Source organism: Neophocaena asiaeorientalis, unplaced genomic scaffold (genome assembly GCF_003031525.2).
Source record: "Neophocaena asiaeorientalis asiaeorientalis breed wild unplaced genomic scaffold, Neophocaena_asiaeorientalis_V1.1 scaffold10, whole genome shotgun sequence".
NCBI classification, from domain to species: Eukaryota; Metazoa; Chordata; class Mammalia; order Artiodactyla; family Phocoenidae; genus Neophocaena; species Neophocaena asiaeorientalis.
This window is the reverse complement of record NW_020172817.1, coordinates 2050769-2070287: the sequence shown is the minus strand read 5'-3', so window position 1 is coordinate 2070287 and position 19519 is coordinate 2050769. Positions and strand designations below refer to the sequence as shown.

Genomic DNA, 19519 nt, shown 5'->3' with positions numbered 1-19519 from the left:
CATGCAAATTTTTCTATATTGGTATTTATTGTAATAGTGTTTTATACACATGACATTTTAGAGATGAAATCGCTCAAGCCCTTTATTTTTTTAATTAATTCATTTTTTTTTTTTTTGCGGTACACGGGCCTGTTACTGTTCTGGCCTCTCCTGTTGCGGAGCACAGGCTCCGGATGCGCAGGCTCAGCGGCCATGGCTCACTGGCTCAGCCGCTCCGCGGCATGTGGGATCTTCCCGGACCGGGGCACGAACCCGTGTCCCCTGCATCGGCAGGCGGGCTCTCAACCACTGCGCCACCAGGGAAGCCCCAAGCCCTTTATTTCAAGGAAAACCTTGTAGGCCCAGAAATGGCGGGGATGGGTGGACAGTCTCAAGGGCTAGAGGATGCCGTTCTAACAAAGATTTTCCTTCCGTTTGGTTCAAGTTAATCTATTTTAAGTCTCCTGGTAATGATATAGTAGAATAATTTACCCACTTAATACTATAATAGGTTCACTAGGATTTTCCCATTAAAAGACTCATGAGTCATAGCCTAGTGTTACCTTCCAAGCTTTGATTCTATACTCTCTGTACACCTGAAGAGTGGTATGGCATCTGTGGTACCTGTGCCAGTCTAAGGCTGGTGTGTGTTTTGAAATCTCTTGCCCCACACTGATGCCTAGCGTCAATCAGGAAATGCTGTAATTTTTTACCCACTACCCTGAAGGTATTACAGGGTAGGAAGTTGTGGGAGCGCAAGGTTGGTGGTGGGAATGAGTACTAGAACCCTCGGGATCTTTACTGAGGCTTAATTTTTCCTGCCTGTATAAGTCAGATAAACTTGGTCACGTTAAATACATCTTCTCTATCACCTCCACCTTCTGTTTTCAATGGACACTATGTTTGCCTCTGACTTTTTTATTAAGACAGTACACCCCTCATCAAATGTATCTGTCACAACTCCAGGATTGCTTAAGACTCACGCTGTCACTGGCACATTCCATTTAGCAATGTCCTCAGATCAGAGTACATTTACAGACAGTGAGCTGCAGACATTCACACACAGGAGACATGGGTTGAGTGCACAGGTAGGACCCTTGGTCTACTGGTCAGAAGAAATTTATGACTGACTGAGTCACTCTTGAGGTGTTCCTTTCCTCTCGTTTGTCTGGTAGCAGCATGCCTTTACACCCCTTTCAGCACTCCTCTTTCAGCAGTTCCAACCTTAGTCCGCATCTCGGTGCAGAACAAAACTTGAAGGACATCCCAGAGAAAGCCTAATGAGATATGGGCCCCTGCCTATGTATTTTCTGCTCTAACTTTTGCAAAATAAATTGACTTTCTATCGTAGTGTACTTGTTAAAATAGTTTAAGCCATACCGTCAGAATCCAGCCCACGAGCTAGCATTTGCTGTTACCTTAGATCTTTTTAAGAGGCATAATTTTCCTATAACCTAGACTTGAAAGATCTATGGGCTGTCTGAGTTGACCTTGTTTTCCCCTTGGGCATCCAGCACAGAGCTTGGACGTTAGTGACATTTCTGAAATAAATGCATTAGTGGATTTGAGTGCTCAGCATAATCTAATTAAATATGTGCATTATTACGGCACATTTATGTAAAGATAAAAAAATATAGACTTAAGGTATATAGTTCTAGTCATTTATATGACAACTGAAATAACCAAGCCCAGGGGAATTAAAAGTGGCTTGTTTAACATAAGCAGCCAGTAGTGGCTATGGTGAGACGCAAGTTCAAGTTTAACAGATATTTGTAAAGATTCAGGTTCACAAAACATGTACAAGGAATGGCGTTAGCTCCTTTTCAAAGGAGAGTGCCTTAGATGAGTTACTGTGTGGCTTGAGCAGCTCAAGAGGGACTCCACTGAGGCATGAAATGGGTGCCCTGTTTTCAGTTCCACATGTTGGGATGGTGTTTAGCACTTGGTCAGCAGGCTGAGTACCAGCGTGCGCTGGTGTGGCTCAGAATGCAATGCCACATTCCCTAGTGCCCCCTGAATTCCAAGAAAAATGCTCGTGGATTCGGGCAATTGGCTTTTCTTAACTTGCTTTTCTAAGCCTATAGGAAAAAATAGAGAAGTGGCTGGCTTCTTGCCTGAATTCTTTTTTTTTTGCTAAAATTGAGGAAGGATATCTGGTCATTCTTTTCTTACTTTAAAATGTTTAAGTGTAATATTTTATAGCTGTAGGTGAAGAATAAAATATTCCTAGGGAGAAGGTTTATTGATATTTCCATCGTAAAACTATTATGAACTCCAAACAGGTGAAATTGGTAAAACAGAATATTGAGCATGGCTCTTCCCCATGGCTCTTCTCAATCAAAAGCAAATAGGATGGAAATAGATTTGGAAAAAAACCCTCCCTTTCAGAAGGTTGCTTTAAAGCACATTTTAAGCCCCATTGTCCCTTTTTGATTTTCCCTGGGGCATTTTCTTGTGTATGCTGGGCTCACTCAGTCCTTTTGGCGTTCCTGGTTGGCATTCATCTTTTCCCAGTGTTACCAAACTCAGGTTCAGCTGCCCACTGCTTCAAAGCCAACAGTGGAGAGTGTTGATTGCTTTATTTAGGAGGCTGGCAACCTGGGGAGAAGACGGACTAGTGTCCCAAACCAACCTCTGTTCTCATCGTTGTAAGATTTTGCCCCTTAGGTAACACTGCTTTTAAAATCTACAGATTATATAATGGATATTGCAGGCTTTAATCTAGAATTTAAATGTTAATGAAAGTAATTATTATTATTTTTTGCGGTACGCGGGCCTCTCACTGCTGTGGCCTCTCCCGTTGCGGAGCGCAGGCTCCGGACGCGCAGGCTCAGCGGCCATGGCTCACGGGCCCAGCCGTTCCGCGGCATGTGGGATCTTCCCGGACTGGGGCACGAACCTGCTTCCCCTGCATTGGCAGGCGGACTCTCAACCACTGCGCCACCAGGGAAGCCCGTGATTATTATTTTGATTATAATTGTATCAATTTCCATTTGTTTGCGTGTTTTGAACACAGTAATTTTTTCCACCTCTGTTTTACTTAATCTTGAAATTCAAGATTACTCCCTATTACATATTAACAGAACTGAGACATGGTCTTAGGTAAAGGAGTAAACAAAAATTTACTGAATACCTACTGTGTGTCTTTAGCTGAACTATGTTCTTTCCTGCAAATACTCCATTTAAATGCTATTGATAACCTCCTCTCCCTCTTTTTTCCTTTTTTTTAAGGGTGAGGTTGAGTGTGCTGAGGTTAACGTTCCTGCCTAAGTTCACATAGCTGAACTTGGCCTGCTGACCCCATTGCCCATAGGCTTTCTCCTATACTGGATCAGGGCTCAAAACTCATGGCAAGCCATCAAAGTTCCATTTGGAATGAAAAGAGGAAAACCTGTTTTCTGAAACGTGAAGTCTAATTACATAAAATGGATGCTTCTGAAAACAGTATTGACTCAACAGGGCGGACTGTAAACGTTGAACAACAACGGAAGCCTCACATTATGTAAGAAAGGAGTTTACAGAGCTGAACATCCACGGTGCTGTATTTCCCCCACCCAGTGACAGAAGTTGCTGGGGTAACAAAGGACTGCACACAGCCTGGTGTAGGCACAGGGGCTCTTCTGCGGCTGATAAAACTGCTCTTCGGTCAGGAACCTTGCTCTTCTAGGTGGGCTGCTTGTGCGGTGCCCCTTCTGCGGCTGAACAATGGCATTAAGGAGGGGCTTAGGTGGGAGAGTGCTGGAGAGGAGGGTAGACAGGCGGTGGGACAATTGGATGCTGGGGAGCTTGGGGGAAGGAGAATAAGCCTTGGTAATTCTAACTTATTTGTGATTCTGGTAGCAAAGAGCACCCAGAGACAAAATGGCTCAGTAGTTGATGAGATTTCACTGGGGCTGACACCACCTCTTTCTGTCCACCCCTATCTGCAGGTTAGACCCAGCTAGGTGTTCTGCCATGCTTGTTTTTAGCTTTGTAACCACCAGTAATCACACTGGTTTGGGAGATTTTCATGTTTCAGTTTTTACAGATGATGAAAAATCATTAACTGACTCAATGTCACTTCAAACTCCATGTATCTGTATTTCTCAGCCAGTGGCTCTGAGCCACCAGCTCTGGCTCTACCTGGTCAGCTTGCTGAAAAATCGATTCTTAGGATGAACTCTGGACCCGCTAATTAACCTCTGTAACGAGACCGCAGATCTAGATTTTTAACAGGCTCCTCGGGTGATTCCTATATATACACATCTCACTACTTCTATTTGACACATTACATTGAAATATCAACAAAAGAGAAAATTTGAGACACTTTGCTCCAAATGACATAATGAATAAGGAACAAATTGGTATTGAATTCCGGTAGCTTCAGTTAGAATTCATTACCATTCAGTCATCACTTGAAAAGCTATGTATTGCGTTTTTGCCACATGCCAGGTCTGGGGATGAAAGGCAGTCTTTTTTCTTCAGGAGTTCCATGGTTGGGAATAAATACCCCTCAGTTATGTTTTTAATCCCACAGCTCTCTGGGACTCAAACCTTCAATGTCTCTTCATTGCTCAATGCTTCATTAAGTAGCTACGATGCTCAAATTTGAAGAAGGCAGAAGTGTGGCAGGGAGTGTGAACATGGACAGCTTGGGACAGAGTGTTTGGTTGAGAAGTTCTGAGAGATAAACTTGATTTGTAAGGAGAGGCTGGATGACAAAGAACATTAAATGTTACACTGTGTTGCTTAAACTCAACATTGTAGGAGCCTCTTGAAGACAGACATAGCACGTACTTTCTGCCTGTGGATTTAATGCATTGTTTCTTAATTCAGCATACATTTACTGAATCCTTATTTGTGCTAAGCACAGCACCAAGAAAAAAGCAAATTCTTTGTTTAAAAATCAAGGACACGTATGAAGAATTTTGGAAAGGTTGTCATCAAAAATGATTAAAATATGCAATAGTTTTAGGACTGGAAATGTTGCATTTGCTGTTGGTGCCAGGGAGGGGTGGGGGGCAGGAAAGACACATTAAAATGTCAATATATCACGATTTCAGACAATCATAGAAAGTGTGAACCTCCCTTGATGATTGGATATAGAAATTACTAGAAGTAAAATTGCAACTCCTCTTGGTGTAGGTGGGCCGCCTCCCCGTCTCCTTGGCCACCAGCCTGTCTTTGTCGAGTGAGCTACACTGAGCAAGCCTGTTATGGCTCCAGAGCCCATGATGGTCTGTCTAGTCCATTAATAAGTAGCAAAAATATCTCAGCTCCTGTAAGTTTTTTTCCCCTGTGGTTTATTTTAACTCTGTTTCGAGAATTCAAAATTAGTTGTGGTGATAAGACATGATAGTTTCCTGACTCTGTGGAAGAGAGAAAAGGTTCAGAAGTGATATCAGAGGCTTGAATTTCCTGGACTGGTTGTGGTTCACTTAGTAGCTTTATTGAATAAAAGACCAGGTGATTCATATAAAGTCATATGTTAGGATGCTGTAACCAGGGCTTTGGAAAGGGCCACCTTACCCGTTAAGTGCAAATAAATAACGATGTGAATGTACAGCAGACTCTAAAAGCATATTAGACTATTGATGAGGATGAATAATACATGTTTTCTGATAGTGTTTGCTGCATGTGGCAGGATATTTTAAAAGCGGGGGAAAAAAACCCTCTGTGTGAGGTCTGCATTTAGTTAACCTTTATATTCAAGACAGGCTTAACTGTCATCTGTCATATTTATAACAGCAGCGTCAATTCAGAGTTTTATGCTCAAAACTTGTAGACTCAGTTAGGAGATACACTTTGAAGAATTGGTCCCTACGATGTGCACATAGTAACCTAAAAAGAAGAATGTCTTGTCAATATTGTAGTGATTTCTGTGTATTCTTGTTTTAATTATGTGATGGGTTCTAGTGCTTCAGAGTTTGCCATCATGGATGATCCCTGGAATTTGGCCATGTCTCATTGAATGGAATGGACATTTCAGTTCTAATTTAGCATACTTATTTCTACTGCTAAGTGAAAGCAGAGTTTACATAACTCAATTTATCTGGTTGTACAGACTTTCATCTTCTGAGTTTTATAACTCTTTCAAGTTATAAAACTTGAAAATTGCATGTTTCAGTGGATAGTGAGTCCGTAGTACTTACCAAGTACCCATTGTGCTTTACCAATATTAAAAACAAAATCTTTCTTCTGAGGTCATTATATTTACGTTGAATAAATCTGAAGTTAGACTTCAGGTCGATGTTGAAGTGGGGTCAGATCTATTTTACTGCTAAAACTTCCAGCACAATCACAGTATAAAAGGGTTAAGCAATGATGATACAGGTAAATAACCAAAGATGGAGGCTTATCTAAAACCAAGACTAGATTGCATAATAAGGAAAGGATAAGGGTAGTAATGAAGTTCTTAAGAATTAATGTCCCTTGTATACACTGTTATATTTAAAATAGATAACCAACAAGGTCTTACTGTATAGCACAGGGAATTCTGCTTAATACTCTGTAATAACCTAAATGGGAAAAGAATTTGAAAAATTCATACATGAATACTGTATGAATACGGGTCTAGATATCAGCTATGCATTTCTTATCTAAGAAACTCTTAAACCCCTTCATAATGCACTAAGCCTATTTGCTTTACTTCCGCATGTTAAATTCTTTCACAATAAGACCTCTCCTGGTTTAGTGATCACTATGTTAATTCTTTAGCATTTTAAAGCATTTTGGTTGATGAAATGTCTGTCCTTTTCCTCCCAGTACTTGAGAAATCCTCACTGTTACATGAAAGAACTGAGAAGATAAAGTACCAAAAGGTAAATGACTGTTTCAAAGACACATGATCAAACATTTACTCTAGAGAGACCTTATTGAGTCTTGGTCTGGAATCATTCAGATTTGACTGCGTGCACTTGAAAGACAGAGATGCCAGTGGCCAGGCTGGGAAAACCACTGGATTTGGAATTCATTTCACTCCTCTCTTCTCTTGCCCCCTGTATAGTTAAGGGTCCTTCCTTACCAAGCTTAATCTTGACTGACCTTTCTGAGTCTTCCGGAACCTTGCCTTATCAATTATTTCTCCTTTGTCCTTCCACTTTCGTTTCTCTCTTTATTCTTAGTCTCATCCCATCTTCCCGTATATATTTTCAGTCTTCCAACTGCTTATAAACAAATAGACAAAACTCAGTCTTGACAAAGTTGCAAATTCTTGCCTTGACATTGCTTTTACTTCACTCACGCTCTTCAGTGTGGGCCTTTGTGGCTATCTTTTCTGGCTCCTCATGCGTTCTTTGAGCCTTTCCAAGGAGGCATGTGTCTTCACTCCTCAACCTGAGTCACTCCAGGGTCAGTAGTTAACAACTCATCACAAGGTCAAGTCGCACAGTTCATGTTCTTGTTTCTTTTTTCATCTTTTTGTAGCAGAATATAACTCCTCCAAGCTGCTTCCTAAAATTCTCTGTTGAGTTCTGAAACATATTTATTTTTTTCCCTTTCTGGAAGAAAGCTGGTTTTCTGCTTTCTGCCACCTAAATTCAAACATTCGATTAGGCAACCTTGATAGATTATATTCCATCATACCTCCCTCCAGGTAGATGAGTTCTTTCTCACCGAGCTCCTAAATATAAATAAGATTATTCTCATACTCGACTGGATTCTTCTGTTGGTTTGCTCTAACATAAATACTTCCTACTTCCCTATCTTGATCTAAAGGTAGCTTAGTCATCTTTCAAGACAGTTTATCATGATGGTTAAGAGACCTCACTCCAGAGCCAGAGTGCGTGGGTTCACACCACATCTCCAGACTACTAGTATATGATCTTGGGTAAGTTATTTGGCTCCAACATGCCTTAGTTTCCTCATGGTAAAGTGGAAGTAGTAATAATTTCTTCCTTGTAGGATTGATGAGACAGTTAATGGGTTAATATATGTAAAGATTAAATAGTAAGACAGTTCTAGACAGAGTAAGTTCTACGTGTATAAGTACTTTTGATATTTCTACTCTCTCAAACTCCATCTTGTCTATAAAACTTTTCTCATCTCCTGAGTCCAACCAAAGGTCATCTCTTCTGGGAAAACTGTTATTTTTTGCTCTCTTATGAGGCTTAACTTACTCTAATTTTAATTGTCTCTGTCTTAACTTAGATTAGAGTAGGCTTTTTGCTCTCATACGTTCTCATATCTTACTTAACTTCAAAAAAATTTTCTTTTCCTACTAAAGATCAAGTCGATTTTTTCCTAAAATAATTTCTGAAGATTTGAAGGTCTTGAGACTATTCTGTGTTTTGAATTTTTGATGAGAGATCCCCAAAGATACTTTGAGGATGCTCTGTAGGGCTGACCTGAACATCATGAAGGAGAATAATGGAAGTGTCACTTGTGATTAATTTCCTTTTCTATAGGAGGACTTTCTGACTGTGTAGCTCTAACTGATCCTAACCACCTCTTTGGGAAAATTGAGTTGTAGCAGTGTATGTGTATCTGTGTGTTTTTCAAATAGTTCCTGCACATTTTACAGTACATTTTTACAAAGTTGAACATATTTATTGTGACAAGGAAATAAATTATCTTGAAAATGTTTTCTTTAAAGTTTTACTCTTGTATTTAATAGGTTGGCATTAGAAATTTCGACATGGGTTGACAGCTCTTACTATAGTCCCTCTCCCCAGAGGACATTCTGATACCCTAAATGTTGGTGATGTTACAGTTGCTGAATGGAAGCTTTCACTGAATCAGATACTGACAACAGTAATTCCAACAATAGAAAACCTGAGAGCAAATCATTATGACAAAGTACATCCTGATGGGAATACCAAAAATACACATAGGCTACATTATCTTTATTTCATTTTCCTCTTTTAGAATAAAAGTTTTGGTATTTGAAAGAAAAGGGACAGTTGTTTGTTGAAAATAGAAATTGTTGGACATAACCAACCATATGTTTTAGATTTTTTTCGCTGTATTCTTACTGAAAATGTATTTTGAATTTGTTGTGTTTCTCCATACTTTGTAAATTCTTTCCTTAAGGTAAAAAAAAAAAATTTTCTTTTCCTTTCTCTTTCCCCAACATTTGCTTCAGCTAGGTTTGACTGACAAGTTGGATTCTTTCAGCCTGAGTCATTGTAAAGCCAACATGTCTGGTGATGTTTGTCTGCAGGTGCAACTTATGAGTCAGTTCTAACTTTGTATGTTACTTTAAACAAATCAGTAATGGATTATCTTGTATTTATACCTGTTGAACCTTTGCAGCCTTGAATTTGCAGAGTGACACAGTTAATGTGCTATGGTCGCATGTTTAACTTTGTCAGGAAACATTGATTCGTTTTCATATGTTATCAAGACAAGAAACAGTCTCTTTTTGATTCTGTATCCATCTTATAATCAGAAGAAGATATATCTGCCTCACAAATGGAAACAGAATCAAAAGGAGACTGTTTCTTGTCTTGATCACACCGTGAAGCAGCAGTCAAACCAGAAATAACACTTCAGTCTCTGACACATACTGTTGCATATTCATGTTGGGTTTTGCTATAGACTTGGAGTCTATAGACTTGTAATCTGTTTGACATTATCCTTAAGAACTTTAGTCTCCTGGTTCTAGATGACGTGGTTAATTAATCCAAATTTGTATTTTCGAAATAGGAACTTGGCAATGGATGGGACCTTTGTATGATTCAAACTGTCCTATATGGAAAATGCCTAGATATTAGTGTAGAGAGAGAAGATAGAAATAGGAATAGCATTGGAAGTCATAATATAGTAACTTTCAGACCATATGGAGAAATACTATTATCAGTCATTTTCTTGTTTTGTTTTATGCACCAGTTAACGTATGCCAGTGATTTTCATTGTCACAGAATTGCATTATTGTTCATTGACAGAGTAGAAAAATGTAGAAGTATGCAAATGAGAAATGGAATTGGGAGATGTCATGGAATACGTACTAATTGTAGGAAGAATGCAGTGCATGTAATCCCCGTGGTTTGGGGGTAGTTAATGCCTGGAAACTGTGTCATTATGCAAGGTTGCATTTTCTGAAGAGAGTCAGTGCTATAATTGGGGCTTGCATTTTTTTATCTGAAGATGTGGGAAGCTTTAACGAATGGATATAACCAACAAAGTGCTACCTAAATGAAAATTCAGCAGTCACAAACGGTGGTCATCTGCACATCAAAACATCTAAAATTCAGTACATGGGCTGAGGTAAACACTAACATTTAATTACCAATAATTTTGCTTGCTAGCAGAATGCAGATTGGTTCTTGAAAGCTCTTTCGATAATGCAGCTCTCTAGAGGGACTCTTCTAGGATGCCTGATGGTGTGCTATTACTTAGACCTCCCTCAAAGGACTGAAATTTTAAAGTTGGTGATGACAGTTCTCTTGTTGTTTCTCCTACTCAAAACTCCTTTTGATCCAACACTTCCCCCTTCTCCCTCACTTGCACTCAGACTACTTAGCACGTATTTTATTTCAAAGACTAAAGAAAGGAAACAGTAAATGATAGCTCCCAGAAACCTCACATTTTATTGGAAAGCCATAAGAACAACTTCCAGAACGGCTAAAATTTTGATTAGATTCTATCCTGGTAGGTAGGGTTGTGCCTGTGTCTTAAAACAGTGGCAGCTGTCTTAACCGAAACCAAAGGAATATATGGGGAGAGGGACTGAGCTGTGTGTTTTCACTTGGTAGCCGGAGAGCCTCAGTCACTGAAAGGGGCAGAACTGTCTTCTATAGAGACTAGTGAGGACCAGATCAGCTCCATGGGTCCACTCACCACAGTCTGCTAATTGGCTCCTTTCTTAACACTGGGGAACAGGAAAGCTGTTCCAATGGGCTTCTATTCCTAATACCATTGCTTTAGTGCAGAATGGAGTCAAGGTTTAAATCCTTTACTGCTGGATACTTTTTTGTCTTGCCTCTGAAGGTGTCCTGCTAGAGAAGCTTATGGGATCGAATATTTGGCTTCAGTTTCTATAAGTTAAAATGCAGAAAAAGATTGGTTCCAGTGGAGGAGTAGATATTCAGAAGCAGAATAGGGAGGGTGAAGAGAGACTATTCAAAACGAGAAACTTTCTCTTTCTCCAGACTCTCTCCCTCTCTCTTGTATGTGTGGGTAATGCATCTTTGCCCTTACTGTGTTAAAAGTCACCGTGACCTCATGCTGATATTCCCAGAGCAAAGCTGTTGGTATTAAAAACCTATAGCTGGCCTGGAGCTCTTTCCCAACGTATGATAAACTCCAAACAAAATCTTCTATGTTGCATTCTAGCAGCTCTGTAAAAATGGTTCTGTGTCCTAGTTTTGTTTGGTGTAGCTTTCCAATACAATCGATGTAGAAATGAATTACCCCTTGACTTTGGAAATAAGCAATTCATGAGTGATTTCTTAGATAAAACTATTTAATCCGGTTCTGAACATACAAGAGAATCCATGAAAAGATACAAGCCTTTATGAACAAGTGAACATTTTTTTTTCTCAGAAGAAATATTCCATTTTCTGGGCTCAATTCAAAACAAAACAAAAATGGTTCCTTCCAAAGTAAATGGTATAAATGATTGGTGATAATAGTGTTTGCTTATGTGTTCACCTCTTCAGACTTGTCGAAGGAAGGAAAAGGGAATGGCTCCACAGCTAAAACCTTCAACTTTGGCAAAATTGAGACCATTTTTGTGGTATGGGACAATCTTAACACTTATTCTTGCTCAGGAATTTAATCCACTTTCTTTGTAAAATTCAAGATACTTTATCATATTTTTTTTCCATTTTTTTCCATGAGAAGATTAACCTAGGTATAAATAAAATTACCCTTCATACTTTAAAGATCCTTTGCGAACTTTGAAGGACAAAGGAGTCTCTAGTTAGGAACTTGAGAATTTTAGCATTTACTGAGAAGCAAGTGAATCCAGCCTCTACTTAGATAATTTTTCTCAACAGTAGCAAGGAGGTGAAAGCTGGTTTCTGGCAGACAAAATACACCCTGTTGGGAGGTCACACATGACTAAGTGCTCAGTGTTAGTGTCCTATGAAACGGCAAATCTTGCTTTAGAAAAAAGTCAAGCCTTGCATTTACATTGTACGTGTGTTCCCGAAAGATTTGCAAACACTGTTCCCAATATCAACTAATTCTGGGTGAGGTAGTGGAGATGGTGAGGGCAAGAAAATAATATCTACATTGCACCAGTTTATGTTTCATAACTGGTTTTTATATATAGGAAACAGAAAATTTGGGCATAGAGCAAATCTTGCCAAGCGGAACCACCAGTGGTTGGTAGGTTACCCATCAAAAGGAAGCAAAGTGGAAACAACTGAGCATCTTCTATAAACACAATGCTATGAAGTAGTTCTGCACAAGCAAAGCTAATGAAACAGAATTTTTCTAGCACTGGTATCTTCATCTAAGACGTCTTCAGTGTTCAGTTCCGTTCCCATTCATTACTTACAGAACTGACACAGTATCCTGAAAACATTTCCTAAACGTAATTGAAAACATTAAAAAGTCTGGTATTTGGTAAACATTTGGATGTTGTTTTACAGATTTTTATTTCTGATTTTTAACAAGCTTCACACATGTTAAAATTATGTATAAAGAAATCCAATCATACCAATAAACCAACTGGTTGTCAATTTGATTTTCAGGGTGAAAGATGGTGTAAGTGTTTATGGTAATAATTAACAGGAGTATAGAACTTTATTGATTGTCTTCATCCATTTGGGCTGCTCTAAAAAAGTATTATACCCTGGTGGCTTATAAACAATAGAAATTTATTTCTCATAATTCTGGAGGCTGTAGAACTTCAAGATCACGGTGCCAGTATGGTTGGGTTCTGGTGAAGGCCCTTTTCTGTGTTGTAGACTGCCATCTTCTTGCTGTATCCTCATATACAGTAAGGGGCCAGAAAGCTCTATGGGGGTCCCTTTTATAAGGGCACTAATCCCATTCATGAGGAGTCCACCTCATGACCTAATCACCTTCCAAAGGTCCCAGTTCCTAATACCATAACCTTGGAGGTTAGGTTTCAGGATATGAATTCTGGGGAGACACAAACATTCAGACCATAGCATTGATCACAGCACATTTTCTCACACATCCCTTATTGTTTAGTGCTATAAGCATCCATAATATACACTTTTTTTTTTTTTTTTTTCAGAAAAAGAATAAACTAAATATCTTCATTGTACTGAATGGGAAATTTGAGACCCAGAGGGGGAAGTGACTTGCTCAGAGTTTTATAGCAAATTATTGACAGCTGGGACCAGCACTCAATGTACATGCTATGTTTAGCAAGTTTCATACTGAGTGAGCGCTAGGTGGCTTGTTTTTGACATGAGTCGTACAGAAAATATATATAATTTAATTTTTTCTAAATGACATTTTGTCCTCTGCCTGTCTACCTTTATTTTCTCAAAATGAAAGACTAAGTTTTAATTCAGTAGCCTATGCTGATAGATAGGTTTATTTCAAGGTGAGAAAAACAATCAGGTGCATATTAGGAAAGTACTGGGCTGAGTTGATCATATTAGAATTTGCAAGAATGGTGGTTGTTTAGTGAAACCCCATGATAATTCAGCTTCTACAGAGGTGATTTTGCCCAGTGTGTCCTGGGATTGTGTGTACAAAATAAACACAACTTAGCTGATTTGAATGGCTAAGGACCATCTTCCGTGTTCCCTGACAGGCTTCCTGGAGTGAAAGGAACAAAGAATTTGAAGAGCTCCGTAGAGGTGATTATCTTGTCTATTAAAGTATCTTTATTACAGCATAGCATTTCAAATTATTTCTTGCCCAGAACCCCCCAAAGAAATTTTTTTTTAATTTTAGTTTTGCTAGGGTGGCAATATGTAGGATCATATATTTTTTTCTTATAGATCTGTATTTGTATTCAACTTGGTAGTTGAACATTAGCTTGTAAACAGGATTTCCTTTTACAAGAAAAGAAATACTTGTTAGCTCTAAGACTCAACAAAATCCTCCAAGTATTTGCTTTGGAGAAAAAAGTAAAATCTAATATTTAGGCCACTTATTATTTACTTCATTTACTTATTTCCGAGGACAAAAAATTCCTCACCTTACCTAGCCTGTCTAACTAGGAATTTATCACATGGATGCCATCTCTTTCTGGGACCCTGACGAGAGGTGTAGGCAAAGGAGAACTGGGCTTGGGGGCCCCATAACTGCCACTGATCTTCTCTCTAACTTTCACACTTTCACTTTCACTTTCTCCTGTTTTCCCACCTACCATCCCAGGTTGCTTTGATCACATAACAGTGCTAGAATGTCACTTTCTCTCTTCACCAAAAAGCAGAATTTTAATTCTTCTGGACTATTTGTTTATAGCCAAGTGGGATTAATTAACTAGATAGAGGCTCACTTTCATAAGATGGGGGGAATAAGTCACAAGACAGCTGTGGGAGGTTTAGAACACTGTTTGTTAGTGCCTAAAAAATATTAAATGATTTGGGACTTTATACAAGAAAAATGTCATCTGTGGAAAATTAAAAAAAAAAAAAAAGGTGGTGACATTTGACTGTTACTTTCCCTCATAGACATTCTACGTTTAGCTTATTAGCCAAGATAAAGTGTAGATCAATTTTTTTTTTTTGTCTTTCACGTATGTATATAATGTGTCAGTAAATGAGTCTTAATTGAAGAATTTGGGCTCTCTTTTCATCCTGATGACTGAAAGGGACTTTTTTTCTTGTTTCCTTGGACCAGGTGATGGAGAGGTAGTGGGAAGATGAAATGATATTTCTTCTATGATCACTCCAGTATCAGATCAAATTGGGAGGAGTTAGATTTGCTGACTGATCTATAATTTTTACTTCTGTCTGGAAAATGATTTCTTGGTATAAGAGACTGTTTATATTTTTAAAAGACTTGTGTAACCTCGAGAATCTTAAGTACATAAAAGATTCAAATCAAAGTAGTAGACTGATTTTAATATTAGCAGTATGGTGGTAGTATGGTGACAGCAGATAACTGTACAAACTTCTTTTCCACATATACCCAGCCAGCAGGAGAATGCTTGGAACACAATTACCAAAAATCTTCTTGATGCCATTTAAAAATATTTTTTAAATGTTTTCATCGCAGTGCTTCTAATTCCTGATTCCAGAACTTGTGTGTGTTCGTGGGTGTGGAACCTGTGTTCTACTTTTCTCTTGGGGTTTAGAAGCACAGAATTATCTAAGAATTGCAAAACTCAATGATGGGGAAAGGAACTAACATTTATTGCAAGCCCATGAAATGTCAAATGTTGTACTGATGCCTCATGTAAAATTTTCCTAAGATTGACCTTTACTATCGTACAGGAAATGAAAGGACAATGAGGTTAAGTAACTTGCCCAAGGATTCAGGGCCAGTGTGCTGTGGAGATGGGATTCATAACAACATCTACCATGATGCAATGTGCAAAGTCTCCATGAAATAATTCCTGTCCAACATTTTACAGATTAAACACAGTGAAGTTCCTCTCTCTTGCTGTTGGTTGTTAGTTGTTTTCTGTGCCGATTTGAAGCCATCAGTCTTCAAACAGTTTTGGCCCTTGTAAATTAGAATTCTTCCGTAATTTCAAAGGGCAGCTCTGGAGTTTGCTTTCCTTTGAGATGCTGTAACTAATAAATCAACTTTACTGTTTGGTTATTGTATCAACATGGAGAGCTTAGTTCCAGTGCATCAGCTTGGGTATGAGTTTTCTTGCTGTGTCACTCGATGGCTAGTGAATGTCCCAAATGTGGAGAAATGCAAAGGTAGTCCCAGCCCTTTCACTGTAGCTTAGATTTGGGCTTAAGCGCCTTCCAGCATGGATTACTAGTTGCCGTGTTGTTTTTGTTTTGTTTGTTTAACTGCCCTTTTTTGAAACTTAGAAGTTCCAGCTTCTGAATTTCTATACCAACTCATTTCTTTCAAAATTAGAAGTAATAGAAATGAGAAATAATTAAAATAATATGCCCACCACTCTCCTTATTTTTTTAAGGATTTGATACAAATCTCCATTGGCAAATGGGGTGATAAAAAGTTTAGGGGCAAAGGGTACCTGAAATTCTGAATTTCATTCTTATCTTGTCAACATCTTGAGTTTTGAATCATCGTAGATCTGCACCAGCCTTGTGACCCAAGGTGGGTACCATTCCTGAGACAAGAGCTCTGCCCGTTTGCCAACTTCTTGGTGGGGTTCCCTGTAACCTTCTAGACAGTGCCCTCCTGCCTTACCTAGTGTTGTTGGCTTGGCCTTTTGCTTACGACACTGCTGCATGAACTCAGCTAGTTAGAATTTCCATATGGGTAAAAGGAGGGCACTAATGGTATACTTACGACCTCATGGTCCTGTTGAGAAGATTAAATAAAATAGTTTAGTGATGTGTTTGGAATTAGGATTGTGCTGGACCCCTGAAAACAGTTAATAGATTTTAAGTTATAATTTTAATTTTTCCCTGGCTGTTGGCAAGGTTTTCACCCATATTGTCTAGGGAAATAACCAGACTGCCCTGCTTTTCCAGGGTTCTAGTGGATTCTATAAACCTCCCTCTGATACCTCACTATAACTAACATGAGAAAATTTGCAAAAGTAGGAGTGTTTATTAATGTTGAAAGGCAAATAGGAATGGAGACACACTTTCTTACTTAGAGTTTGATTATGTACATTCATTTCCTACCCAGAAATAAAGAATAGAAAGTGGCCCTAACTGTGTTTCAGAACACCCAATTTTAGTAAAGTAGATTTTAGGTTTGTAAACCAACATGACTTTAAGCCTCTGGGAATAGCTGTATAGAATTTCATGCCTTGTGGGTGAGAAAGGGGCACTCGTGTTATGTTCATACACACACTGCATTTATCATTTGTTTTCTATTCTGTAATTTCTAAGTTGGTGTATGGGTTTCTATTATAGAATTGGGAGAAGATCCTAAAGGCAGGCCTGTCAGGTTTTCTCTTTCTTAGCTCTAAACTAATGTACCAAAATATCTTGAAATATCAGAGCTGACATTTTGATGTGTACCATTCATGCATACTGGGTAATTAAGAATTCAATGAAAGAGTTATAAACTATAATTTAAAATACTGCTTCAGTTTATTTCTTCAGATTTTCATCTATTGTTTTGTGATTGCTTACAGGATAAAGGTGCATTTAAAGTATTTTTACCATATATGTTTGCTCCCACTTCTGGGGGAGAAATAACCAAAAATTAAGTCAAATAGAGCCTGTCGGATGTCTGAAAAGCCACTCTCTTTTTAGCGACCAAAAGCCACTCTCTTTTTAGAAAGAAATGTGTAAGAGGAATTCTTACTTTGATAACATAATAAAGGCCTTCCTTGAGAATTGGAGCAGTATTTTCATCATCCTTCGGTTTGTTCCTTTTTTTTTCTTCCCCAGTTTTGGACAGGAGATTCACGTATAGAGTGGTGAGACAAATTTTGACTGAAGAATAGCACTCTTCTACCTAACACCCGGCTTCTAAATAAGATAAATGTAGGTTATCACTGTCCTGAGTCATGATTCCAAGGAATGGAATGTATAAGCAGCAAATTTTCTGTTCTAAATGGAAAATACTTTAAAAAAAAAAAACAAAAAGATTGGTCAAAGAGTACAGTATAATTCTGCCAGGAGACAGCCCTGAACTAGAACAGAACCAGAGGTCTCCTGTACACCGGTACATGGGGCACAGGGCAAGGCGTGTGTCCTCTCTCTTTCTCTCCTGGACTTATTTGTGTGGACTAAAGAGGATATTGCCATATAATTTCTGCCATGCTTCATCAAGGAAAAGCAACAGATTTTCCTCTAAAGAGCACCATTTCGGTGGATTCCCACTGATATATGATGCCATAAAAATACACTTGAACAAAAAGAAATGGAGTGCCTGTTTAGCTCCGACAACGGTTCTGGATTGAATTCATTATTTTTAAATATATAATTGATTACTGATTTGGTTTAATGCTTTAGTACCAGAGGAGAAAAATTCAGGATCCAAATATATTCATAGAATAAAAGTGTCAACCTCCAGGAAGTTGGAGACTTAACTTTGAGTGAAATAGGCTGTTAATGACCATTGAAGTTGCATATCTAGTTTGACTTCTCATCAAGAAATTGATAATGAAGGACACTTTTATATTACTATGGAACTGTTTTCTTTTAAGCCAAAAATACCTTGAAAAGCAATGAATACAAGTATGACACAACTAACAGACTAAATGTAACTGGCAACACCATCCTTTTCATTTTCTGAGTGATAGTTTTCCTTTAATGGGTCCTTCTTAATAATGAGATAGACTAAATCCTCCTTGCATTTGGTCTTTGAAGATGCGTGTGCATATATGTACGTATATATGAATGATGGAGTTTGAAAGGAGTTTGTAGTTTGAGATTATTTTCTTGAAATTTGTGATTTTCCAGCTGTGCCGTTTCTTTGCAAAGTGTTTTCAAGTTATGACACCTTTTACTAGCTTTACTATAGACCTAAAATGGCTGTCACTGACATTCTGTTCAAGACTTGGTGTTTGAGCTGGACATGGGAAAGCAGGTGAAACAAATACTGCACCACTTCTCTTTACAATTGACAAGCTTAGTCTTTTAATCACTGATTCTTTGATCTCAGGTTGGTATGTCCTTGGCTTACTACGATTAGACACTTTACTTTTTTTTTATGACTCCTTTTTTTAATTGTGGCAAAATACATGTAGCATAAGATTTACCATGTTTTCCATTCTAAAGTGTACAGTTCAGTAGTGTTCTGAACTGTTTACTTTGTAAACAGAGCAAGCATCTTCCTCCATTGGGGCTGCTATAACAAATTACCATAGACCGAGTGGCTTGTAAACAACAGAAATTTATTTCTCACACTTCTGCAGGCTGGGAAGTCCCAGACCAAGGTGCAGGCAGATTTGGTGTCTGGTAGGGCCTGCTTTGTGATTGTAGACGGCTGGTTTCTGGTTGCGTGGGCACGTGGGGAAAGGGGCCAGAGAGCTCTGTGGTGGTCTCTGATCCCATCCATGAGGTCTCCACCCACAACTCCCAAAGGCCCCTCCTGCTAATACGGTCACACTGGGGGTTAGGATTTCAGCCTATGAATTTGGGAGGACACAGACATTTGGTCTAGAGCCACGAGTAACTGTTTCTCGTTTTGTGTCATGTTTCGTTACAGAACTCCAAGATGGGAGGCAAGCTGAGCAAGAAGAAGAAGGGGTACAATGTGAATGATGAGAAGGCCAAGGACAAAGACAAGAAGGCAGAAGGAGCCGGGACGGAAGAGGAGGGAACCCCGAAGGAGAATGAGACCCAGGCGGCTGCGGAGACCGCAGAGGTGAAGGACGGCAAGGAGGAGAAGCCAGAGAAGGATGCCCAGGACGCTGCCAACAAGCCCGAAGACAAGGAAGGCGAGAAAGACACAGAGGCGGCCAAGGAAGACGCCCCGAAGGCAGAGCCTGAGCAGATGGAGGGAGCCGAGGGGAAGCCCGAGCCCCCGAAGGATGTTGCGCAGGAGCCGGCGGCCACCGCGGGCCCCGCTGCGGGCGGCGACGCCCCCAGAGCTTCGGAGCCCGAGGCGGCGGAGCCCGCGGCCCCCA

General features: G+C 39.3%; 1 protein-coding gene across 3 annotated transcripts in view; it reads left to right on the top strand.

Moving 5' to 3' along the window:
- BASP1 (brain abundant membrane attached signal protein 1) overlaps positions 1-19519 on the top strand; it is a 24809-nt gene that overhangs the window by 4040 nt on the left and 1250 nt on the right. The window contains exons 1-2 of one of the 3 annotated variants that reach the window (XM_024741738.1): positions 3627-3646; positions 19099-19516. In XM_024741738.1, coding sequence (XP_024597506.1) covers positions 19108-19516 — 409 coding nt within the window. In that variant the 5' untranslated portion in view covers positions 3627-3646; positions 19099-19107. Of the gene's footprint in view, positions 1-3626; positions 3647-7704; positions 7787-19098; positions 19517-19519 lie in introns of those variants that run through there. The other 2 variants (XM_024741736.1, XM_024741739.1) reach the window with 2 other exon arrangements.